Source organism: Urocampus carinirostris, chromosome 15, assembly GCF_059441175.1.
Source record: "Urocampus carinirostris isolate Australia breed hairy pipefish chromosome 15, RoL_Ucar_1.0, whole genome shotgun sequence".
In the NCBI taxonomy this organism is placed as follows: Eukaryota; Metazoa; Chordata; class Actinopteri; order Syngnathiformes; family Syngnathidae; genus Urocampus; species Urocampus carinirostris.
Window position 1 is genome coordinate 9286206 of NC_142363.1, and position 27426 is coordinate 9313631.

General features: G+C 39.5%; 1 protein-coding gene across 1 annotated transcript; it reads left to right on the forward strand.

Annotated features, from left to right (window-relative positions):
• Window positions 1-3323: 3323 nt before the first annotated feature.
• Window positions 3324-24256, forward strand: LOC148351487 (transcription regulator protein BACH2-like). The gene is made up of 5 exons (XM_088354399.1): window positions 3324-3498; window positions 18517-18793; window positions 19741-21096; window positions 22521-22727; window positions 23677-24256. The coding sequence occupies exons 2-5, from the start codon at window positions 18533-18535 to the stop codon at window positions 24103-24105; spliced, it is 2253 nt and encodes a 750-aa protein (XP_088210525.1). The 5' UTR covers window positions 3324-3498; window positions 18517-18532; the 3' UTR covers window positions 24106-24256.
• Window positions 24257-27426: the final 3170 nt, after the last annotated feature.

The following is a 27426-nucleotide window of genomic DNA, read 5'->3' on the forward strand; positions in this document are numbered from 1 at the left end:
TGAAGACAGAAGTGCGCACCTCCAATTGATACAGGGTTTTCTTTGTCTTGAGTTGCTGTATATTACTGCCCCCCAGTGGAGCAGTACATTTGTTGCTATTGTGACCAGATCAAAATTGCCGCGAGACTAAAGTTTTGATGCATATAATACTTGAAGAAAAGTTATTAGGGAATTGGGCAATTTTGTGCCAATTTAGTGAAGTTATGTGTTTTAAAATTATCTTTGTTGTATTATAATTTCCCCGCAACCCTACTGAGGATAAGCGGTGCAGCTGATGAGATGAGATGAGATATTATAATTTCATCTTCGGGGTAATACACAGTACATGACGCGTGGCATTCTCCACTCCCAGAGTTCTATTCTACCTGGCTCCCGATACGTAAGCGTGAATCCTGGCATGCCCCTCGTATCCTTTTCCCGGCATAAGGAACTGAAAATAAAAAGGGCCAGTTAAAAGGTAAACGAATATTTTTATTATTTCCTTAATTCTTTGTTTTTTGTTTTTTTTTACATTTTGTGCCTCTCGGTTTATGTTTATTGTGCGGTAACCTAATTTTAATATGCCATTGTTTCATGTTTTGAAGCTCTTTTATCCATCTATCTACATACAAATGCCATTGGGTCCTTATGGGAGCTGGGTAGAGTAGAGAACATTTATTCCCTTTCACTTTTCCCAACCTGACACGAACATTAAGCAGCCCACAGCACAACAAAAGGCGAGTTGCTGTGCCATGCAATATTTCATAAACAGAGAGAATCGACAGCATACACTGGTTTACCCCCTCCACATCATATGCATCGATATCAGTCATTCTTTACTATCCCTCGTCACTCACATCTATCCCTAGGACACAATGCTGCATCCAATAAATTGACCAACCTCACATCCAGAGCATGTTTCACCCCATCCACACCACCATATTTGGGCCTTCCTCTCATTATATGTCCCACTTCTTCTGCACTACATACTCGCTTAGTCAAAACAGCCTTCATCCATTTTTTCCATATGTCCAAACCATGGCAGTGCATTTTCATCAACCCTCTAAACAAGCTCTCTCACCACACCAGTTCTTCTCCTTACTTCCTCATTCCTTAACCTATCCAGTCATGTCACTCCACACATACTACACAAACATCTGATTTCAAAGACATTTAACCTATTATGCTCCTTTACTCTCATAAAGGCCCAGTCACACAGTCTTTCATGGGCGTATCGCAGCTGAATCACGGCCAGAAGTTTCTGCCCGTGAACCAGACGCGGTGGAAAATGTGCAAAAATGGCTAAACCCGCTGTTTACCCGTGGTATGCCCGCGAAACAGACACCGGAGACTTTTCCGCGTCCTTATCGCGGGTAACCGGGGCTGCATCGCGTTTGACTGTGCTAACACGCGGTACACACGCTAATGCACGTGATAACACCGCGATACAGGCGCAGAACAAACGTGCTATGACCGTGCTCCACCCGCGATTAACCGCTAAAATTTCGCGTCCTACCCGCGTGTAACCACGTTCACGTCCTAGCACGTTCGTACCGCGTCTTTACCTCGTGTGTACCACGTGTGCCGCCCGCGGTTACCCGTGGTCTAAAGTTTTGAGCAGCGCAAAACTTTTTCGCGCGTCCAACCGCGTGTCAATTTCTTACCGCGTGTAAAGCACGGCTGTATCTCGTCTGTACCGCGATCTCAAAGCGTCCAACAGCGTCTGCTTCACGGGCAGAAATTTCTGGCCGGGATTCAGCCTCGATACGCCCGTGAATGGCTGTGTGACTGGGCCTTAACCCACACCTCTGATCCATACATCACTGTTGATAAAACCCCACCTTCATACAATTCTCGATTTGCAGATTTTTACATTTGAACAATCTGTTCAGCACACCAATTGCCTTGCACCGTTTACCCACCCTCTTCTTAACATCCTCCTCCAAACCACCACCTTCTGCCACATACAAACCCAAATACTTAAAAGCATATACCTCCGGCAACTTTGGACATTGAACAAAATCTCTAATCCACCTACCTCATCATTTCTCAAACACCTCATTACCTTATTCTTGTCTGCATTCACCTTAAGCTCCTTTCTCTTACACACTGTATCAAACTCAACTACCAAAGCACTACCTTACTTTTGCGGGACTTCGAACGGATTAGCGCATTTACATTCAAAAGGCGTCTCGACTTACAAATGTTTCATGCTGCAAAACTACTCCCAGTAGATGTGTGTGTATATATATATATACTTAAACGTATACTTAAAATGACACTGGTATGATAATAAAAACGGTCAAACGTGCTTTGTATTTTACCTTTTTTTTTGTAGATGAATAATTTAATTTTATTTTGTCATAGGTTGCATGGCGCAGTAACTCACCCCTTGTTGTGCTTTGGGATTAATGTTCGGTGTCAGTTTGGGAAGAGCGAAAGGGCATAAATGTTTGGTGAACGTGTGTTCTTGACTCTAGCCACTTCCCACTAGGGGGATATGGTTTTGGTATATAGATGGATAGAATTATATATCCCTTTTTTTCAGTGTTAATGTGTTAGTATAAAATGAGTAAAGATTATTCGTTTTTCTTCTTTAGTCTCTATTTTTTGTTAGTGCAGTTTTATTTTGTTTCTTTCACCATTTTTTTCCTTTTAGTTTATTAAACTCACTTTATATTGTTTGCTGCTGATTGTTATTTTTTATATTGTTTACTGATTATATTTGTTGCACTTCAAGTGTAAGATAAATCTCTTGCTGGTGATGTGCAATCAATATCTCGAGGTCCTGTCTGTTCTCTATTCAAAATGACTTAAATATTGCTTGGAACATTTCAAATTCTTTGACATACAGCAACTTATTTTTAAAGTAATGGCAACAGTTATTTCCCCTGGTAACTAGTTACTTTTACTACAGAGTAACTCAGTTACTAACTCTGTTACTTTTGGGAAGAGTCAATGAGTAACTATATTTTTTTAGTTTTTACTTGGCTTCAAGTTGGTTTCAGATCAAGGGATGTAATGGTGGCCTGTGCAGCCCTTTGAGACTTCTGTGATTAAGGGCTATACAAATAAACATGACTTGACTAATTACTTTTTAAGAGGTAATGTGCCTAATACTGATCATTGGCACATATGAGAGGTACGACGAAAATGCACATTTTCAAGAATATCGCCATCAGTGTGCCCAGAATACCGTATTAAAAAGACTGCAGGGGCGCATGTGGCCCGCGGACCCTAGTTTACTCACGCAAGATCTTGAGCGTTGGGGGTGTGGGGGACTTCGTTCCCTTAGTTGTGAATGAGAGGCTAGCATGACGTCAGCAAACCAATGTCAACAATGCAGCTCTTGGAGGAGAAAAGGCGTTCCATCCTTCATGAGAAGAAAGCCATCCACGACAACCCATTGATGCCCCCACCTCAATAGAAATAAGAAAACAAAAATCTCACCGGGGGATTTAACAAACATGTGGACGTACTTTTCTTTGTGAGAAGCAACGCAGGGCGAGCAGAAAAACGGTGAGTATGTCGTTGTGTTACGGTTACAATGCGTGCCTGTCAGCTTAAAACCAAACCAAAAACACTCACGCGCGTACAAACACGCTAAAAAGGCTTGTTGGTGAGCGAAAAGTCGCTTGTTTCCCTTCACTCGTGAATGTGGGAGCCATGCAGATGTCCATTACGCTGTTGTTTTTCTTCCTTATGGCTTTTTTGTCAGTGCCGTTGATAGCACAGATGCTGAATTAAAGCTGCCCAAACCGCGTTCCTTTCCAGCTATTTCTGAGCCTCGAATGGCGTTAGCTGGTTACTCTTGTCACAAAGCTGTGTTTATATTGTTTGTGAGTGAATTGATTGATGCCCCTGTTTTAGTGTCACATGCGACTGGCCCGCCTTTGTAGAAACCCGAGAAATTCGAAAGGAAGTTGGGTTGTGGATACCGTTGATAGAACGGGAAACCCCTTGGTTCGAACAACAACGAGGAGGGGGACATATATCTAGGAACATGCGGCTGTACCTGCTGTCATTATGGGGCAAAAAGCGATGGCGAGGGACAAAGGAGCTCAGTGGAGCAATCCCCCACCCACGAGCCCCCCTCTTCTTATTCCCGCCCTCTGTTGCATAGCACTCGGTTCACACAACGGGCAGCACGAATAAGAATACGAAAATGGATGTATTCTTCCAGTTTTCGTATATATTTGTACGTCTTCGTACGAGCATCATTCGCTCTCGGATCGTGCTCGTAACTCGAAATGCTCACGTAACGAGCGAATTTTTCCGATATAAAATAATTCAAAACGAAATGGTCCGCTCCTTTCTTTCCGAAATCAACCAAGTGAACCCTTAATACAGGGTTTGTACGGGTGTTTGAAATCATTGAAAATGCTTGGATTTTATTTTTAATACTTCAAGATTTGAAAAGTGCTTGAATTTGGGATTAAGTGCTTGTAAATGCTTGAAATTCTCAACATGCTTTTTGTCAGTCGGACTCAATAAAACAATGTTTTTCAACCTTTTTTTGAGCCAGGGCATGTTTTTTACATTGGAAAATTTTTGACCAAATAAGTTATAAAATGACACTGGTATGTTTAACATACCTGTCAACAAAATGTTAATGAACAACATGTATGATATAACGAAACACATGTACAATATAACATGTTAAATTAATAAATAAACACGTTTGGAAAAAAAATATGGCGTAAGATAATTTTGTATTATGTAAGGGAAAATATGACAGTTTGTAAGGGCATGGAGCCGTGGAGGTTGACAGGTATGGTTTAATTACAATATAACTTATAATACCCCCAGCTTTTACAGCACAGACACTTGACAATGACATCATATTTGCAGAAAATGATTCATAAATGTTTTATACAATTTAAAATGTTAAAAAGTGACATTGGATAATTTCTCACGGCACTCCTGACGGTCTCTCACGGCACACTACAGTAGTGGGTCGCGGCACAGTGGTTGAAAATCACTGCAATAGAACATCATTAGTTGAAGAAAAATAACACAAGTCTGCTTAAAAAAGACAACGACATTGATCTCTGGTGGGTCTGCATTTATTCTTCTTTCTGGATTATCCATCCATTTTCTGCGCTACTTATCCTCACTATCTTCAGGCAATGGGCAGGGGACACCCTAAACTAGTTGCAGGGCACACAGAGACAGACAACTCACTTGCTTATTCACACCTAGGGACATTTTGGACCGGCCAATTAACCTGACATGCATGTTTTTGGAATTGGGCTAGTAACTGTGCCCGGGGAAACCCACGCAGGCTCGAGGAGAACATGCAAACTTCACATGGGGAGGCTGCGGTAGCTGGTCTTGAACATTGGATCCCTGCACCGTTGGGCTTCACACTAACAACCCACCTGCCCTGCCACCCCTCTTGTAAATAATTGCAGTTTATTTTGTATGGTCATGCAACGCGTACTCGCCCCCTACAGATTGCTGTGACGTAGCCGGGATGCGCACATTGGTGAGGCTAAATGGCAGAATTCATGTCAGTTTATACAATCAGATTGGCATAAAAATGGTAACATAAAAAAGAAACACAATGTATGTGCTAGCGACTTAATTATAGTGATCAAAGTAAAAAAAATAAATAAAAAAATAACAGACACTCATTTTTTTATCGATGCCCCATTCAGTGAATGATAGCTGCTGGCTTAATATTTGGCTTAGGACCTGTCAAATGTTCTCTTTTCTTTTATCTACAGACAGCACTCAGTGACCTCATACTACAGGGCTATCGGTTGATTCACACAAGATTACTTAATGTAATGGTACTGGAGAAATTGGAAAATTGGCTTATAAGACCTTAATAAGTGCTTGAAATTGGCCATGAAGAATATGTACAAACCCTGACAGTGGTACCTCTTCATACGAGCCTAATCCATTCCAGAATCGTGGTTGTAGCTTCAGTCGCTTGTGTAACTGTTTAACCAGCAAATTTTACCGATGTGAAGTAATTAAAAACAAATTGGTCTGCTCCCGTCCTCCCAGAAGCATCCAAGTACCCCCAAATTAGCTATAATACATATATTCCCGATAACTTAAAACACATTCACATATTTAGTACACATAAAACAATATGATTTGATACATTACCAAATAAAATGTAAGTTTTTTATGAGCGCCGTAACATGTGCGCGTGGTGCAGAGGAAGGGGGGGTTGCAAGGAGGAGTCACAGAGATTTCATACCTTTCAACTTAAATGTTTTATTTGATTTCAAATCTAATCAAATAGGTCTATTCTAATCGACATTGCGATGTGACGTAGTGTGATTGTCTATTTGTCGATAGACAGCAAACCCTAACAAAGCTCCCCGGAAGAGGGCGCTGTTTACTTAAACTTTACTTCTTAATCCTGAAAAATTCACCCAAGAATCTCAGTCCAAAACGTCCATCCATCCATTCATTATCTGCACCGCTTATCCTCAGTAGGGTCGCGGGGATGCTGGAGCCCATCCCAGCTGTCTCCGGGCAGTGGGCAGGGGACACCCTGAACTGGTTGCCAGCCAGTCGCAGGGCACACAGAGAAAGACAATTTGCTCGCTCATTCACATCTAGGGACAATTTGAACCGGCCAATTAACCTGACATGCATGTTTTTGGAATGTGGGAGGAAACCGGAGTGCCCGGAGAACATGCAAACTCCACACAGGAGGTTCAATCTCATGACACGCGCTAACCACTGCGCCGCCATGCTGCCCCAGTCCAAGACGTGCACAAAGTAAATTGCTGTTGCTGAACCGTTTGGAGAATCTGGATGGTTTTGGTCTCTTTTCAAAGGTAACCCTCTGCCGTTTTGTCCCAAACTGAAATAATCGTTGCAAGTGCTACTAATATGAGCAATCTAAATTGTGACATGCAGAAAAGGTAGGCTTTTATTCTCGCCTGACTTCCTCTTTGCAATCACATGCATGGGTATCTTAGCTAGAAAACAACTGGTACAAATGCATAAAGCCTTACCTGGTCCCAGGTCAAATTTGATCACAATATGAAAAACTCAACATTAGTGTTTTGCAAATTGTTCTAAGGGTAGTGTCTTGGCGTTTCCAAAAATGGCCATTTGGGGACTTCAAAAAGACCAGTGACTAGTGACATCCTACAGACACCTCTTTGCTTCTCAACAGACTGACGGCTCGCAGGCGGGTTAGAGCATGCACTAGTATTAATCCGATGTCCAATTGGGATTAAAAAAAAAAAGATCCCATTGGTTGTTAGTCTTCAAAATCTTAAAAAAAAAATGCAATACTGTCATATTCCAGGTATTCCTCATAAAACATGTGTATGAAATGATGCAATTAGTATTTTTATCCCCCCCCCCAGTAATTATCAACCCTCACTGATGGAAGCGTATATGAACTGGTAGGTCATGCATCCAAGGGTTAAGTACTCACAAAAAAAAGCACAGAAAATGAACTTTCCTTATGAAGTTTTTATAACCACATCGAAATTGCAATACTGGTCTGAAAAATCACAATTTTTATACAGGGATTTAAAAAACAAAACAAGACTGTTGTCTTGCCCATTTGGGCTCTAATCTCATTCGTCTTGGTCACTGGAAGCAGTTGACAACATCATCGTAGATCGCTAATATTGTTGTGGTATTCTACATTGTGTCTGGCAGTGAGTAAATAGGTGCTGCGTTGTGTTTGTAAGGTTTATTATCGCCTATTAAGGATAATTTGCAATTATAAGGGGAGAAAATGGCGAAGTTGATAGATATGAGATTGAGAGACTGTTGATCATGCGTGAGCACTTAAAATTAAAGTTACTGTAACTTTATATGAATATTTTTTACAGCACTTTAAAAAAAGAATCCCGTCGTATTTTGCATGTAAATGTTCGGTGTCAGGTTGGAAAGAGAAAAGGGGAATGAATGTTTGGTGAATGAAAGTCTGTTCTAGACTCTAGCCACCTCCCACTTGAGGGATATGGCTTCGGTATACAGTATAGATAAATAGATAGTAGTTTGAATGCACAAACTGGACAAGCCGATGCTGACAGTAAGAAGTCATGAACAGTGTGCAATCTCAAGCAGTCTCTAGAGGTAGACCCTGCGATTGCTTGTGAACTGTTTTTTCATTTGTAAAGCGAGCAATATTTGTGTTCCTCCCAAAAATCGTATACCAATTTTTTTGTTTTTAGAGGTGCTCATTTAAAAAGGTATTAGAGCGACACAAATACTCAATCTAATCGATATCGCGATGAGACGTGCTATTGTGTTTCTAAAAAATGATTTGTAGTTTGAGTTTGTTAATCGAGTCAAGTACTTGGCCGACAAGAATTGTCACATTTTGGGGTTAACAGTGCTGGCCAATCAGAAGCAGGTTTTAATGGCACTAGCCAATAAAGACAAGACAACGTTTGCAAGATGTGTGTGTGGGACTTTGACATGCTGGTTGATTGGATAACTGAAAGCTGTCAGTCAGTCAAACAGCTCTTGCACAAATGGCTACCAAAACAAACGCAATAGCTTGTAGCTTTAGAGCCTCGATATAAATGACAAGGAATACATCAACTAAATTGGACCCTGACGAAAGTCAGAAAAGCACAAAGAAATGCTGATCACCACCGTGTGCACTCTGGATTTTTATTGCTTCTGGGAATCGAGTGAGGCAGTGTTTGAAGGAGAAGCTAACTGCTAGGGTAACAACTTTTAGGCCACCACTCCCGAACGTGGCCAGTCACCAACGCCAGATCCATTACCCATTAAGCAGATGACTTGGACCTACTACTCCTGAAAACCGCCACATTCGTATTCTAAACCTCACAGAGATCTTGCAGAAGTCGCAGTTATCCGACGCCAGCGTGTAGCTAGCCAGCTGCTCTCTAAATCGCTTTCTTACCCTGGAAGGAGAAGCCCTCCAATTCCGTTGTACTTTTGTACAATGACAATGAATGAATGAATGAATGAATGAAAACTTTATTTTGAACATAAAAATAAAAACATCAAGAGCATATATTCAACTGCAATATTTTTTTGTAGATCTATAGTTGTTATTTGTCACAATCGTATACTCTCAGTCGGTTATAACGTAATCTTGAGGTGAGTTTGCGTGTCACCATGTTTGGGCTCTCCCAAAAAACAAAAGAAGCACACAAATGAACTTTTCTTTTAAAATCGAAAATTACATCAAAATTGTAATGCTGGTCTGAAGAATCGCAATTAAGTTTTTTTCCATATTTGCGAAGCCCTAAAAGGAATCCCTGTATATCATATTCAACCGAGTCAACAAAAATCAGTTAAGACTGTTGTTCCGTGAATTAAATCAATCAAAAGGTGACATGTTTTAAATTCTTAGGATGAACATACAGTACATAGTATGTATAGTTCAACGAGGTGTATTCCCTATAACCTGTCTCCCAGCACACGCTGCCGTTGTCTCCATCCACCCTCCATCTCACTCCTATTATGAGAGCACAGCATCACACTCACTCTGCTAGCAGCACTCTGTGGGAAGTCTGTCTACCTCCTCATGTGCTGAACATGGACTTCAAATGAATGGATTCAATGTGAGTTGCCTGAAGCCCATGAAATATTTACTATACAGTTATCCCTCGTTTTTTGTGGGAGTTTTGTTTTAACAAAAGTAGTTAGAAATATTTCTATTCCAACTGTTTCAGAGCAAAAGCCAAGAGAATCAAACCAAAAAGCAGTGCTGTAAGCAATTACTACTGCAGGGGTCGGGATTCTTTTTGACTCAAGAAGCCATAAAAGCAAAAAAAAAAAATTATTTAATTTTGAGAAAGAGGCTCACCATTCATGTTGAGACAAAATTCAATCATAGATATTGGTTTCAAAACAAGGTGCGAGCAGTTATTTTATAAAAATGTCACAAAATTCATTAAACGAGGATCCTGACGTATTTACTTTCGGCGCAGACGGCGTGAGGTGAGAGACAGGAGCCCCTTGCGCTCTTTGCATATCTCCAACCATCCCTACTGCTCACCCAATCAAATAACTCTGGGTGCTCTTCTGGGTTTTGTTGTATTTACAGTTTGTTTTGTGGATTTTCATCATATCGTGTCTCAACAGTGAACACGGATTATTTAATGTGCTTCCATATAAAGGATTGCATAGCAATGTACATCCAAAACAAGTTTTTTGGTGTGACACCTTGACTGTACACTTTAGTTAAAAATGTGCCCTATGTACAGTACCACTATGGACTTCATGCCTGTATAGCTTTTGGGTGCACTTAAATAAGCTTAGCTCACTTAAATTTGGAAATGAATGCACACAGTACTACCATTAAAATACTTAATTCAAATAGTAAGAACATATTTATCTTTAGCGGTTAGCTGTTAGCTTTAGTACCTCTATCGTCATTGCTTTAGAGATCGCTAGCTGCGACTAGCACAACTTAAGCAACTAGCTTTGCTTAAGCAGCTGACTTTACAGACGCTGTTACTACTTGTATTAGCATTGGCATTGAGCATTTACAACTAGCATTGGCATCTAGCGTTGCTCAATTAAAATATTGGAAAATTGTAAACTAATGCACTGCAAAGAAATCATCCTTTTTCATATTTTAAGTATAATTTGTCGATGTTTTTGGGCTGTCATCAGCCTGAACCAAGCATATACTGGACTGTCTCAGAAAATTAGAATATTGTGATAAAGTTCTTTATTTTCTGTAATGCAATTAAAAAAACAAAAATGTCATACATTCTGGATTCATTACACATCAACTGAACTATTTCAAGCCTTTTATTATTTGAATATTGCTGATTTTGGCTTACAGCTGAAAAAAACTCAAAAATCCTATCTCAAAATATTAGAATACTTCCTCAGACCAAGTAAAAAAATAATTTTATAACAGCAAAACTAAATCAAACATTTGAAAAAGTCCATTGATGCACTCAGTACTTGGTTGGGAATCCTTTTGCACGGATTACTGCATCAATCCGGCGTGGCATGGAGGCAATCAGCCTGTGGCATTGCTGAGGTGTTATTGATGCCCAGGATGCTTCGATAGCGGCCTTCAGCTCATTTGCATTTGTAGGTCTGGTGTCTTTCATCTTCTTCTTAACGATACCCCACAAATTCTCAATGGGGTTCAGGTCAGGCGAATTAGCAGGCCAATCAAGGACAGTGATGCCATGGTCAGTGCACCAGTTACTGGTGGTTTTGGCACTGTGGGCAGGTGCCAGATCATGCTGGAAAATGAAATCCTCATCTCCATAGAGCTTTTCAGCAGATGGAAGCATGTAGTGCTCTAAAATCTCTTGGTACACAGTTGCATTTACTCTGGACTTGATGAAACACAGTGGACCAACACCAGCAGCTGACATGGCTCCCCAAACCATTGCTGACTGTGGGAACTTCACACTGGATTTCAAGCAACTTGGATTTTGCTCCTCTCCAGCCTTTCTCCAGACTCTGGCGCCTTGACTTCCAAATGAAATGCAAAACTTGCTTTCGTCTGAAAAGAGGACTTTGGACCACTCTGCAACTGTCCAGTGCTTCTTCTCCATAGCCCAAGTCAGACGCTTCTTCCGTTGTCTTGAGTTCAGAAGTGGCTTGACCATGGGAATACGGCTATTGTAGCCCATTTCCCGGACACGTCTGTGAACTGTGGCTTTTGATACCTGGACTCCAGCTTCAGCCCACTGTCTTTGAAGCTCCCCCAAATTCTGGAAGCGGCTCTTCGTCACAATTTTGTTAAGGCTGCGGTCATCTCTCTTGGTTGTGCAGCGTTTCCGGCCACATTTTTCCCTTCCAACAGACTTTTTGTGGATATGCTTTGAAACTGCACTCTTTGAACAGCCTGCTCTTTGAGAATTTTCCTTTTGTGTCTTACCCTCCTGATGGAGGGTATCAATGATGGTCCTCTGGACAGCAGTCTTTCCCATACTTGTGATTTAGTTTACTGAACCAAGCTGAGTGTTTTTAAGGCTCAGGAAACCCTCGCAAGGTGTTTCGAGTTAATTAGATGATTCAGGTGATTAGTTGAATAGCCTACTTGTATACTTTTTCATGATATTCTAATATTTTGAGATAGGATTTTTGAGTTTTCTTAAGCTGTAAGCCAAATCCAGCAATATTAAAATAATAAAAGGCTTGAAATAGTTCAGTTGATGTGTAATGAATCCAGAATGTATGACATTTTTGTTTTTTTAATTGCATTACAGAAAATAAAGAACTTTATCACAATATTCTAATTTTCTGAGACAGTCCAGTAATTAGCTTTAATAGTTCGCTGTCAGCTTAAGTAATGTCTAGTATTGATTTAGGGGTTGCAAGTTGCGACAAGTACAAAATTAGAGACTTCAACAATTTATTTGTCCGTCCCTTGGCTTGTTATGAAATTTGGCCCTCTGTCCAATTGTCGTTGACACCCTTGATGTACAGTATCATAGTTTATAGATGTAAAAAAACAATGGTTACTACCTAAGAGATTTTACCTATCACTGTATCCTTTTGGAGCGTAACCCCAGCGAAAAACTACGAATTACAGTTCATTATTTTTCCAACATAAATTTGCTACCTAACATATCCTTCAAGGACATATGTTGGTGAGCTTAATGTGGTTTGTCTTGCTATGGATGCTGGGTTATTTTTATGCAACTCAAGTGTCAGATATGCTGTATGTGACATACAAAGTAATTGAAATTTAAACTCCCTACTTGCTTTGCCCCATCTTTTTTGGCAACTACATTAAACCACCAATCATTATGGGCTATCTAAAGTGTTGCTCTTCATACATTCCTTTTTATATGTTCAAGCTTTGCAGCGGGCCTTGGTTTCAATTGATTATTTGAATAATGAATTAATCTGAAGTGCAATATTTCTATTAAACTCCGCCTTTTGGAGGACCCTATTATTTTTTTTGTCTTATTTGGAAAACAGATTAAAACCGTCGCAATGTTGCAAAACAAAGTCTTGTCTTCACAATGTCACCAGTCACTGAAATACGTCAGGCCATATATCGTTGGAAACCTTAAACTCTTGGAATTCAAGATATGAGAATTAAGATAATTTAGATATGAACATTTCAAAATATACTCATCACAGAAATATGATCAATCTGAAACAAGATACCCAAAAACTATAAAAACGGGTTACCTCACCCAAAAGTCTTGTAATATTTCACTCGTTAAATAATTTCCCACAAATATGGAGTTGTTCACAAAAGTCTAGTGAATCCAATTGTGTGGAAGTAGACTACAAAACAGACAATAATATAATCAGATAAAGAAAAAAAAATCTGCCCAAAAGCATTCTTGCACTGTTTGACTTTTGTAATCAGTTCATTTTGCTCCATAATTCCCATCTAAAAATAAACAGAATCATCAGATGACTTCTGGTGTAGCTTTTATTCTCCCACCTTTTGATTGACACCACTCTTGGGCAATTGCAAGTTTTTTTTCACAGCCCTTAGCTTGTGACAACCTAAGAGGGCCTTTTATTGAAAGAAAAAAAAAACGTCATGACCAACTCGGCTTAAAACATCTTTAGCCAATAGTGACCGATTCAAATGTGGATTGACACATTGGTTAGTCAATAAAATTCCTATCGTAAATATGTACACAGTTTTTACTCTGTGCACATTATAGTCTGGTACACCTCATATATGGAATAAACATCACAAAAGACAAATTTTTGGGGCTGCGCCTTAGCGTCCGGTGTGTCTTATAGAGCGGAAAGTACGGTAATATTGTCAGTTTGCAGATGCTAACGGAAGCATCGAAAATAGTCTGACGAGTCTGTTTGATTTTAAATGGGAGTAATGAAGCCAAACAGACACATTTTAACGAAGATCCTCAACTAATGCAGAAATGCTTTTAGGCAAATTTGTTTTATCTGTCGTCATTATCGTGGTTTTTTTTTTTTGAGTAAATATTTTGCACGGCTGGATTCACTGGACTTTTGTGAATGTAACCACCCTATATTTGCCGGGTATTGTTTCACGAGTGGAATATTCAAAGACTTTTGGGTGAGCTATCTCCTTTTTATAGTTTTGGGGTATCCTGTTTCAGACTGATAGTGATGTTTTTGAGATAATTTCGAAATGGTCAGCATAGCTTGAATCCCAAGAGTTTAAGCTTTCCAATGATATGTGGCATGGCGTATTCCAAGGGTCGCCAACCCCGTGCCCCCGGGCACGCTGACGCCTGCTGCGACATTATCACGTGCCCGTGGGTCCGTTCTAAAAATAGATCTAATTACGTAATATCATCTTTTTAAATTGTGTTGCGATTTTTTAAATTGCTTTTGCAGTGGTGTAAATTACAAATATAAAGTGTTAGAGGGGGGAGATGGGGGGACGCCGGTCCTCGAGGGCCGCATGTCTATTTTCTGGGGTTTCTCTTCTCCAACTCAGGTGATACATATTCTCACTTCATTGGCAAACTGTTAAGGATCTTGATAAAGATTCTGGTGGTATTAGCTCAGGAGGTAGAGCGCTGTCTTGAGACCGAGAGGTCACAGGTTCAATTCCTTTGAGTTAAATGTGTCCTTGGGCAAGTCAATGAACGCCAAATGCCCCTGATAAGCAGGTAGGTGCTTTGCATGCCTGACGCCGCTATTGCTATGTGAGAATGGTTAAGCGTGAAGGATATTGTTAATAAACAACAAAGGAGACTGCTGGAAGTGTGAATTTCCCTACGGGGATGAATAAAGTATCTATCTATCTATCTATCTATTTATATATCTATGTATGTGTGTGTCTGTCTGTCTGTCTGTCTGTCTGTCCGTCCGTCCCTATCGTTAAGCTTTCAGTTTCAGTTTTAATGGTACCACATTCTTATAATGTGATTCTTATGGGTCCATTTGAACCCAACTGATGTGTTGGGAGTCATTAGGTGACCAAACCCCCCAATTCCAACCCCAAATGCCGAGCGCCAAGCAGGGAGGCAATGGGTACCAATGTTGTAAGAGAAACTCCAAAACGTGGCATTTAAGGACTGTGTTTGACGATCCCTAGCCTTAATGTGTTCCTAAAAGATGTTATTTACTCATCATTGTTGTTGTATTGTTATGGAAGACTTTAGACATAATACATTGTGTCACTTAACAGTGCACACATTTGTTCAAGAAGTCAAGCATTTCAACTGTATTATAAAAAACATATATTAAAACAGTGAACAGTGGTACCTCTTCATACGACATTCATTTTGCTTGCGTTGCCCGTGTTACAAAGGGATTTTTCCTGATATGAAATCATTAAAAAACAATTGGCCCATTCCAACCTCTCAAAAGCATCAAAGTTGACCCTAAATTGTTATAAACACATCTTCCTGATCACTATAAAGACATTCATATGGTAAAGAATACAGTAACTTAAGATTGATTTAATGGACATTTTTTTACTTCAGAAAGGTCTAAACTTTAATAAAGTATAAATCTAATAATATGACTAATAATAATAATCTGAATAATTATTTATTCATGGGTATCTGTGGCTGGAAAATGAATGAATGAATGGTTATTATTATCCTTATGCATTAAGGATGGTACTGCATAAACATTCAAGTTATAGATTTAGCTAAAACGGCCATATTTATCAGCAATTCCTTTGTAGTCCTTGCGTTTATCTGGCGCAACCTTGCCACAGATCTGGTTAACCATCTGGCACAGTTGGCAGGGATTGGTGTAGACATAGAGCAGATGGTTGGATGGTCAGTTGTTTTGGGCCTTGCTTAAAACCACACTGTCTAGGTAGGGGTCTCTAATCTGAAACTAGAGCTAAAGCTGTTGTTTAGCTCAGGGAGCATTACAGCCTAAAGTCTGAAGGACACTGATTTGTACATGCAAACAAATACTGTAAACTCTAGAAATGACAATAAATTCAATATTGGACTTAATAGGCACCCTTCCCTATACTGTAGATAGTTTTTACGATGCAAAATAAACCGTGTCATCAACAGTGTTGGGCACGTTAATTTAAGAATAAATTAGTTATAGTTACTCAGTACTTCTTCCAAAAAGTAACCGGGTTATATACTGAGTTACTCAGTAGTAAAAGTAACTAGTTACCAGGGAAAGTAACAATTTCCGTTACTTTGAAAATAATTTTTGCCATACATATTTTAAATTATCTGAGCAGTATTTGAGTCAGTTGAATAGAGAAGAACAGACAGATAGTTGCGTTATAGAACCTTGTAATATTTATTGCACCTCACAAGAAACAGATTTATCCTATTCTTGAAGTGCAAAAAAAGAAACAGAAATAATTTAAATAAATAATAAATAATTTGAAAAAACAACAGTCAGCAGTACACATTATGAAGTGAGTTTAATAGTGGAAAACTAACTTTCACAACTTGAGACAACTGGTCATATAGACCTAGCCTACTGTACTTTAGGTAATTTGTTCACAACAAAAGTCAATGGTAAAACATTATAAATTGAGGTTCACTCCATAGAATGAATCACAATCTCTAGTCAGACAACAGTTCAAGTAAACGTTTTACTGTACTTCAAATATTTTCACACAACAAAAGTAAACAGTTCAACCATATGAAGTGTGTTAACACTGGGGTTTGAAATAAATAAATCAAACTCTCACAACCTGAGACCACTGGTCAAGTACAAATCTGAAACTGCACTTCAAATATTTTGTTCACAACGAAAGTGGACAGTGTAAGAATGTAAAGTGACTATCTAATCCCTCTATCTAGCTCTCTCACTTCTTTTCTCTCTCTCCCACCGTCTCTATCCCCCAATTGACCATTGGGTAATGAATTAAATAATGAACAAACAAACATTAATTTAGGAGATTTTTTTTCATGACAGAGAAGATATCTAACAGGGTTCCTTTATATTTATTTTCTTGCTTAGAAAGAATAGAATAGCATTGCATTGTCTTTTTTGTTATTGATATCAACGTGATGAAACATTGTATGCAACGAGATGAGACATGGCACTCCAGGGTTAATATGTAATATACACTTTAAATGCCATCTTCTGGCTTAAGTCATCATTGCAGCCTCTGTCAGGCTTCTTTTGTGGCGCTTGCAAGTAACGGTACTTGCATTTCTAAGACGTGCTCGAATAAACCTGTTTTAAAATATATTTTTGGGGGTTGGGGTTGGCTTTTGGACTGTATTTGAAACGGGCCTTCTTTGACTTTCAACCTTTTTCATGTTACACTTACAAATAAACGCGGTGACGAGCATAAACTCACCCAACCACTTCTCCCTTTCCTTCAGCCATATGAGTTCCACGGCCAGAACACCTACGCTAAAATTAAGATGATTGCAGATAAGCAAAAAATCATAAAGGTTCTTTGGACTTATTTGGGCATTGTTAACCCATATTTAATAGAAAACATATTTTACTTTTCAGGGAGAGAACTACTATTCTAGTTTGTAAGAAAAACACTATGTTTCTGAAGGGAATCATTTTTAGAATATGAATTTGTCATTAATATCATCATGGTAAAACATTTTATGCAATGAGATTAGACATGGCAGTTCATGGTAAAAATGTAATAAAGCCAATAAGGAGAAAAATAAGATTACTTTACTTTTAAGGATTATTTCTTTAGTTCTGAAAAATAATATAAAAGTCAGAATAAATAGGCAAAATATATACAACGTAGTGCTTAGAGACTGGTCCAAGTTATAATGAAAGAATCAATCGTAACAACAAAAAGTGAAGCAATAACATTAGCAGCAGAAAAAAATCCCAAAAGAGTCTTGAGCTATATATTTTCAGTTTTACATGCTTGTTCATAGTGGTGATTGCCTTGGGGAAGAAACTGTCTCTGAGACTGTTTGTCCTTTATTTAATGGACCCGTAGCACCCACCACAGTGCAACAGATCAAGGAGGTGGTGGCCTAGGTGAGAAAAGTCCCTTATAACGTTGATGGCTTTGCTGCAGAGAGAGACTAAGTCAAGTCAAGTCATGCTTATTTGTATAGCCCTTAATCACAAAGAGTCTCAAAGGGCTGCACAGACCACAGATTATTGCAAACCACAGACTATTATGACACCATTCCCTGATCTAAAACCTACATGAGGGCAAATAAAACACAGATATTGTCAACATAAAATATAGGTTATTCATATGCTATAGAATAGAAGTGTGTTTTAAGCTTAGATTTAAACATTTCCACTGAGGTTGCAGATTGAATCTCAGGGGGACGAGCATTCCACAGCATCGGGGCCCGAATGGAGAACGCTCTCGAACCTGCGGATCTTTTCTTGGCTCTTGGGATCACTAGTAGACCAGCATTTTCAGAGAGAAGGCTCTGGACCGGAACATAGGGGGAAATTAAATCTGAAAGATATGAGGGAGCAAGTCCATGCATGATTTTGTATACTACCAACAGAACCTTGAAACCACATCTTAAGCTAACCAATGATCTTCTGGGCTGTGTTGATGACATTGTTTATTTTTTTCTATCCGCTGCCAGCCCTTTTTGTCTTGATTGGCATGCATGGACATGACTGCTACCCAAAATAAAAATACCTGCACCCCATGATATATGAGCCTCTTTAAATAATACAAGTCATTCCGATATAGATCTCTGCCTAACACTTTTTGTTCTGGTTTGTTTCGCCCAGGGTCCTACTGGAAGTGATGTCGGCAGGCGATGAGAAGGATGGGGAGGCGGCAGTGCCTGTATACGTGTATGAGTCCAAAGTCCACTGTACCAATGTGCTGTTGAGCCTCGAGGAGCAGCGGAGACAAGGCATTCTGTGTGACGTTACTGTGCTGGTAGAGGGCAGGGAGGTGCGAGCACACAGGTCCATCCTAGCTGCCAGTAGCCGCTACTTCCTACAAGCTCTGCTTGGATACAATGGGCCCACAACAGAACCCATCATAAACCTTCCAGACAAGGTAAAGATGATGTATCACAGTGGTGTCAAAGTCAAATGGACAGAAGGCTGAATGAAAAATAACGATGAACCGGGACCTGAGCTTATTGAATGTTAAAAATTAACAAACCTGCTAATGATAGTTGCTAATGTGCTTGTTGCAGCTAGCGACCCCTGAAGCAATTAAGGACAATGCTAAAGCTACAGGTTTCGTACGGGTGCTTGAAATCCTTGAAAATGCTTGAATTTTAATATTGCGTTTTCGAGGTCAAAGAAATTCTTGAAGTTTGGGTGAAGTGATTGAAAATGCTTGAAATTCTTGCCATGTTTCTCTGCAGTCTGTCTCGACATACCATGCAATAAACGGAGAAAAATAAAAACATAAAGTCGCAGAGATTGCTGTGGTTTGTATGGCGTTGGCATATTAAGCGTCATCACCTCCTACAGGTGCATTAGGAAAGGTGCAGGTAAATCACACCCAGATGCCAGGAGGTTGACGTTTTAATAAAGGATGACTCGAAAAAAAAAATACAAACAATGGTTAAAACGTGGAACAAATGCATGCAATAAAAAATAGTTTGTGTAAACAATACGCTTAGGAAATCAATGCTTGATTAATGATAGCATTTTCTAGTGCACCACAACAAATTTATCAATCTATGATGACAACGTAGTCCTAGGCTATGGCTATCTGGATTATAACCGAAATAAGCAAGACGACAACGGTCTGACAAAACAAGTTTAAAAAAATCCTGTGCAATTGTTTTTATACGGCTTATACATTAGTTTTTTTTTTATTTAACTTCACTTGTGTATATATATGCTTAAAAATCTTATATTTATTATTAATACAAGTTTATGGGACTCTGGCGGGACCAATTAAACCCCGACGGCTCGCCATAGACTTAGTATTGTATGGGAAACAATAAAATTGTCGTCTGACATGTACCAAAATCCTCTTCACCACAGGTAACTGCCAAGGGTTTCGCTCCACTGCTCCAGTTTGCCTACACTGCCAAGCTTGTTTTAAGCCGGGAAAACATCCATGAGGTAATCAGGTGCGCTGACTTTCTGGGTGTTCACAATTTGGAGGATTCTTGTTTCCGGTTTCTTCAAGCCCAGCTACAGAATGACAGTCAACTGACTAGCAATGGCAAGGTGGAATATGATGACACCAGCAATCATGCTGACTTTTCTGAAACAATATACACTGAAAGCAGGCAACACACCAGCAATGTAGCAACCACAAAGCCACTTCCAAGTGACATTCCTCAAAGCGCTAAATACAGGAAATATCAGTATCAGCACAACAGTGAAACTCACGATGATGACAAGGATGAAGATGATGATAACATCTTAGCCAACCATACCTCCACCAGCCCAGTGAGCTCACAGCTCACAGACTGCAGTGATGTCACTGAAGCACTTATTAGCACCTCCCGAATCAAAGAGGAACCCAATTTTGAGACTGAAGGAGACGATCGGCAAAGATGCAACCAAGATTTGTCCACGGAAGAGGTACTGGAGATGGAGTTAGAGGTAGAAGGCGTTCCTGTCGCGGTTGAACACTCTCCAAGCAGAGGGTCACCTTCTTCCTGCCTGCGCTCGTACCTTCAAAGAGGAGGACTGGATCTTAGCAGCATCCCAAGCACCACCATAGAGCAGCTGCTGTCCAACAGACTATCCTTAAGCCACTTCAGTGAACTAGTCAAACACAGACATAAGGACAAAAGGGAAACTGTAGATGCACCAGCAACCCTGGCTAATGCTGACAGGTCGATGCCGAAAGCTTCCTCATCCAAACACGACGGAGAGCTAGACCGACGCAGCGTCATTTTCTCTTCAGCGGAAAGTGATCAAATGAAGTCTCACTACACAGACGAAAAGCTCACCGAAAAGCTCCCATGCTTGATGCAGATTGATAATACTTCTTCTGGCAGCTCATGTCTGATTGCAAACTGCAGTGCCCCTGTCAAGATTTCTGCTTATTCCCCTGTGCCGTCCGAGCCCCTGACGCAGACTTCCAGTTCTCATTCTTCGTTCTCATATGCTGAGGATGGAAGAAATGAAAGCCCTCCATGCAACCTGCAACAGTTTGACTTCTCCTTATCCCCACAATCTGGCTGCATATCTGGACTATCTCAGTGCCTATCGGGCACAGAGGAGCTGAGGGACCTCCATAGTCGAGACGTTGTCTTTTCTCAGGGTTGCACTAAAATCAAAAGTGAGCAAGGATTTGGCGCCAGTGGTGGGAACTCGAGCGATGAGTCGGACTCTTTCTCAGAAGGAGACAGCGAGAGCGGGATGAGAGTATCTGGACCCGAGGTGTGTTTTCTTGTTTTTTCCTAAATCTTCACATACTGCATTTTCTGGACTATAAGACACACCCAAAAACCCCAAATTAGCCAGAAATGTGAAGGTGCGCGTTATACGCGGACACAATTGAAAACGCGTTAACACAATGGTGGCAACAGGGATTGAACTCAATAGCAATGGTAATAGCACTTAATTCACCTGGCCGCTAGGGACAATTGCATAACATTGAATGCAACAAGAATCAAACCCAGATTGCTGCGGGGAAAGTGCCGGTCCCTATCCACAGGGTTGGTACGTGTGCTCGAAATCCTTGAACATGCTTGAATTTTATTTTATGTTTTCAAGGTTTAAAATGTGTTGGAATGTCAGGCAAAATACTTGTAAACCCTTGAAGTTATCTCCATTGTCATTTTTTCTCGGCAGATTGACCAAATAGATCATCCATTAAATGAAAATAAATTCAAAAAAGCTTTAGAAAAAAAATGAGGCTGACACGCCTACTCCCTCGTGATTATTGGCAGCTGGTACTAGTGTACGGCGCTGTCATATAAAGCGTCACTCTCTCTTACCAGTTCACCCAAGAGGATCGGTGCATCATACTAGAGATGGGAACTTTGGCTCTTTTTAGAGAACTGGCTCTGTTGACTGTACAAAAAGAGCTGGCTTGTTCAGCTCCCAAACGGCTCCTCATATTTTATTGTATGAGACATTATCAACAATAATAAAATATTATCTACCAAATTGATTGACAATTATTTTTTAAAAATGTGTTATTCTTGTATACCAGGGGTCAAGAATCTTTTTAGATATGGAGGTATAACAAATGCAAAAAGAAAAATCACCAGAGTGTAAGTTCTGCTTGAAATACATCCTTTCACACACAAAAAAAAACGTTTTCTGAAGAGTTTTATTGGAAATTAGTATTTGGAAGAAACTATGGTAATGGTAATTACACACGACGGTTGAAGCTTTCTTTTGATTTGTCCTATGTCTATTTAGCTACAGAACCAAATTTTTAAAAATGAGTCCAAATTTCAAAAAACTGTCTGGTACCCGCACTTTCTATTTGAGAGAAGCGTCTGGCATTGAATAAGTTAATATGTTATTATGTTATTACCAGATTGTTACTTTTAGAGTGAATGTTAACCACAGTCAAACACAAAAATATCATGCCAGTGAGAAATCAAATTTCCTATAAATTCTCAATGACCCATCACTATAAGTTATTTTCAGAACCAGTCCGCCCGGGGGCTACTCATGTGTTCTTGGGTGGTTACCTGGTCCCTGCAGGCACCACGTTGGTGACCATTGCACTATAGAAATTAGGACCAAGGGTGCAACATAGTTGAATTTGGCACGTGGGCAATAATGACAATAGAATAATAGGTTGACTTGTATTTAGTATTGACACATAGTAATTATTTTCTCTTTAGGTAAAACTACCCTTTCCTGTGGACCAGATCACCAACTTGCCACGCAATGACTTCCAGATTCTCATCAAGATGCATAAACTGACCTCAGAGCAGCTGGAGTTCATTCATGACATTCGCCGCCGCAGTAAAAACCGCATCGCTGCCCAGCGCTGTCGCAAACGAAAGCTGGACTGCATCCAGAACCTGGAGAGTGAGATTCGGAAGTTGGTATGATAAGCAACATGTTGTCCTTCATCGTACAAAATCTGTCTTTGTTATCGGCTTACTCTTGTTACTGTTTTCCACGTCTTATTTGGGATGAAATATGTAGCTGTCCTTTTTCCATGTGAAAAAAGTCAAACTTATGCTTGTAAGTAGGGCTGCAGCTAACGATTATTTCAGTCATCGATGGTTAGGTTGATAATTCAGTGGTCTACTTTTTTTTGTAATATAGAGCTTTTCAAGTCAATGAAGACCTCCCAAAGCGATTTACAATGCACTTCACACTTACCAATTCACACACACACATACACCGATACTTATTGGGGGCACTGGGGATTCAGTGTCTTGCCCCGCAGCAGTACACCTCAAAAAGCTTGTTGATTGTGGTCTCTATGTCTTGTTCTTAACTTGGGGATCCATGCATCCTCTGCTGCAAAAGTTTTTCCACAGCAACAGGTTTGTTACAATTGTTTTAGCATGATCTAGTTGACCATTCTCCATGCTGATTGACTATAAGCGCAAAAAGTTTGATTGGATTCATACATTCGCTGTATCTGTGGCGGGTGGGAATCCTTGACTGTTGCACCGCCTGTTCGAACCACGCCGATTCTAAATCAAACGTACAACCACAAAGCCCCGGTTCAAGTTCAGTCCGAAACATTGCAGTGTCAGTAAAACAACAATAGGTAAAAAGTAATGGAACTTATTTTTCTTTCGGTGTGAGCCCGGTACCAAATTACCCACAGCCTGGTACTGGTACGCAGCCAGGGGGTTGCCGACCACTGCAGTAAAGGACTTTGCATCTCGTATATTTTTGTAGCTAGTAAACTTTAAACTTGACAAACACCCGTGTCCAAAAAAATCTCTCTAGTCAATACCTAGCTTACTGTGTTTTCCCCAATCACACCAAATTCTCATTGTTCCAGCCTTATTGTATTGCTTGTCTTCTCCACAGGTATGCGAGAAAGAAAAACTTCTGAGTGAGCGCAATCAACTGAAGATGTGCATGTCTGAGCTGTGGCAGAATCTCTCATTCCTCTCCCAGCAAGTCTGCAGAGACGTCCGAGATAGCCGTTCACCTCCCATGTCGAACAGTATCGACCTCGCGTCCAATCGACCGTCCCCGCCTGCTGACTCGGGTTCGTACCCTCCAAAGTCACCTCAAAGAAACCGAGTCATACGCACTTCTGAGGTTGGTTCTAACGGACAGGAGTTAAATGATGGGCAGCAGGGGTTGGAGGCCTGCGGTCAAGGGAACCCGAAAGGTTCCCTGGTGTTCGAATCAGCAGATGAAAGATTCAGTCCCACTGTAACTGTAGATTTCTGTCAGGAAATGATCAAGAAATGCACAACTGAAGAACAGAAACGACACGACGGCACTTGAAGTTCATTAGCCGAAGGCTCTTTTTGAGACACGTACGTACCTTTATCTAAAGATCTCAAACTCTAACATTTAATGGACAGGGAAATTGTCCTCTCAGCAATACTGCTCCACAGGTATTTTTTCGGTCGGTTGAAAAAGGAAAACGCTGGCAGCTTTGCGTGTCGTTGTTGATTTCTTTGTTAGCTTCTTCCCTCCCTCCATTGCGCATCGCGGGAGGTTCAACTCAGGAATTTCTCAGAATGTTTACCTAAGTCCTTTTAACCACGTTGAACATGCATTTTACCTTCCTGCTTCCAACTTATAATAAGCATGGCAACTTCTTTGCCAAAAACACACTGGTAAGCCTTGCAGGTGCATTCACATCAAAGGTGTTTTCCTAATTTTTTGAACTTTTTTGTTATACTCAGAAGGCGCAGCTGAATTATACAATTTTATACGACAAATCATGGGTCACCAATGTGGCACAATTCACTTTTGGTTTGGAAAAAATGGAGGTTTTGTTCCTTCAATTAGATCAGGAGTCTAAGACTCCATTGAGTTGGGGGCTACTGGAGCTAGGGTCCGGGTGAGGTTCAGCCAAATTTCCAGCAAAAAAAGCAGCATTAAAATGTTCCGTTGTTTTTTTAAAGGGACCGAGTGTAATATGTTCCCACTAGATGATGGTGCATTGTGTGAGTCCTACGAAGCACAAGAATACAAACTACGGAAACTCCAAGTGACCAAGAAACACCCTCTAAAGGCTGCAACTAAGGATTATTTTAATAATCAATAAATCAATTATTCCTTAGATGAATCGATGAATCACACTTTAATTTCCTTCTTTATGTAAATTTTGAGGTTTTGGGCGAACAACAGAATCTTGTTTGTCAAATAACTTACATAAATAAATAAACATAAATACATACAAATGTATGCTATTCACCTGCAAATGTTTAAGATACTATTTTCCTACTATCTTATCCAAAGATCATATAACATTTAGACTTATCATACAAAACAAAAATGAAGAAAGAGCAATCAATAAAATTTTCTTTATAGCAAAAATTCTATCCGCCAAAAAATATCAAAAATGTAAACCCACTTATCAAAATGTTGTCAAAAAAAATTGTTTTTTGGGGGGTTGAGTCTTTGAAAATGATGAACATTTCCAATGTGCAAATTATATATTATTATGCTTAAGAATCTACCCCTTGTGTTAAAATAAAAATGTCATTACGATTATTTACTTTATATATTTTATTAATTTTCTCTGTATTTCTGCAGCACTTACTGTTCCCTTGAAAATTGTTAAGTTTGTAGGGTTTGACTGTTTCATTCCGATTTTGTTTGTAATCATATATTTAAAAAAATGTAAAATACTTTTACAAAAACAGTTAAAGGCCCTCTCTGCTGCACTGTACTAAAGTGCGACAACAACTGTACAACTTCTCAATGAGATCTAATGCACCTATTTGCATTGATTGCTGTGGGGCTCATAAGTCACGCAACACGGCAAATCGATGAAGTAATTAGTTGCTGCTAACGTTTACTTATTTTAATCGATTTGTTGTTGCAGCCCTGCACCCTTTTTCTTATTTAATTTTTTTTTACCAGACATTTCACCAAAAACAAGGTAAAAATAATCAAAATGTAAAAAAAGATATGTAGGGAATAGAAAAGCAAAAAAAAAGAAAAAGGAAGCAGAGAAGGAGAAAATAGAAATACAAAGGGAAATAGGGAAAAATAAAGAAAAAAAAGAAAATTGGGATAATGGATAAAAAGAAAAGAAAACAAAAACAAGAACAAATGCCTTTTTTGCTTTTTCACTTCTTTTCTTTTTTCTTCACTTCTTTCCTTGTTTCAATGTTTTTTCCTCCTTTTTTCCCATATTTACTTTTCCTTATATTTAAAGTAATATGGGGCTGTTTCGTCATTTATGTCTCCGTAGTTCTTCGTTTTCATTTGCACGAAACAGTACAGCGACATCTAGGGGTCAAATAGTACACACTGTCCTTTTAACTTTCGTATTAAGGCAGGGGCCTCAAACTATCATCCTATACAGGGGTCTCCAACGTTGTCCCTGTTGTGATAATAGCTAAACAGTGCAGGGTAATTGTGATTTTCTAGTAAAATTACTAAGTCTATTCCAATAATTAACCTGGTAATAACATAGTAACAACTTGATAAGTTATTATTAAATGGCATATCAAACTGGGTGCCCTTTGTGCTAATGAGTAACAAAAAGTAGCTCTCAACTTAAAAAAGGTTGTAGACCCCTAATTCAGAAGGTCGCAATCTGACCTCGGGCCGCAGGTTTGAGACCCCTGGATGGGATTGTGGGTTTACCTTATTACAAGGATCAATCATTTGAATTTGTCTACTGAAAACTCCAAAGAATATGCATCAGATGTGACTGGCTTGATGAAAACGTTCCTCAAGAGAAAAAAAGTGACAATTAAGATTTGATATATTAATTTTCTTCATTATACAGACGCTTCCCTACTTACAAACGATCGTTCCTGAGTGGAATTTGTTCGTGAGTTGCTTCAATGCTATATTTTGTATGTTTAAGGCTTGTATAATTAACCTGTATTGTTTTGTACTAAGAAATAAACATTTCATAAAATGATCTGCTCAATAAAGATGAATTAAGTTAAGTTTAACTTACTTTTGGAGGAGGAGCTTCAACAGTTTGTCGACTTCCTCCTCCGTGGTAAAAAGTGGCAGAAAAAAGTGATCCAACCATTTTCTCTACAGCATCAAGCTTCTATATTCTACCTTCATTTCAAATGAAACGACTCGCCTCTTGTTTACACTTTAAACCAACCATATGGAATGAATGCACGAGATATTAAACAATAAAAATGTCAAAGTTCCTAGCGCGCTGGAGATACAGAACGTTTACACACGAACTAGTAAGAGGAAGTCAGATTTCTTCTTCGATGCTGCGTGACCTCTCATAGTGCCACACGCCAGTAGAGGCAGAAAGAAGCACTACTGTCCTGTACTCTGAAAAAGGTGCACAATATAAAATCTAACTTACAGCAATGTCCGGATATTTTTCGACATCCTGAACAAAATGTTCGTATCTCCCAGTTTTCGCCAGTCGAATGGTGGTAAGTAGAGGAGCGTCTGTATATGTTTATGGAGGTCTGTCAAGAATTGATGTTGCAGCAAATTGGAAATTGTCATGTGTTAAATGATGGTTTCTTTACAAATCACGTTTTAAACAAAAATAGGGATGTTAAAAAGTTTTTTATTGACTTTCTTCTCTTTTGGTTCCATATCACAATTGTTACTTCCAGACTTGAGGATACTTTGGCCAGAGTTGCTCACATATTT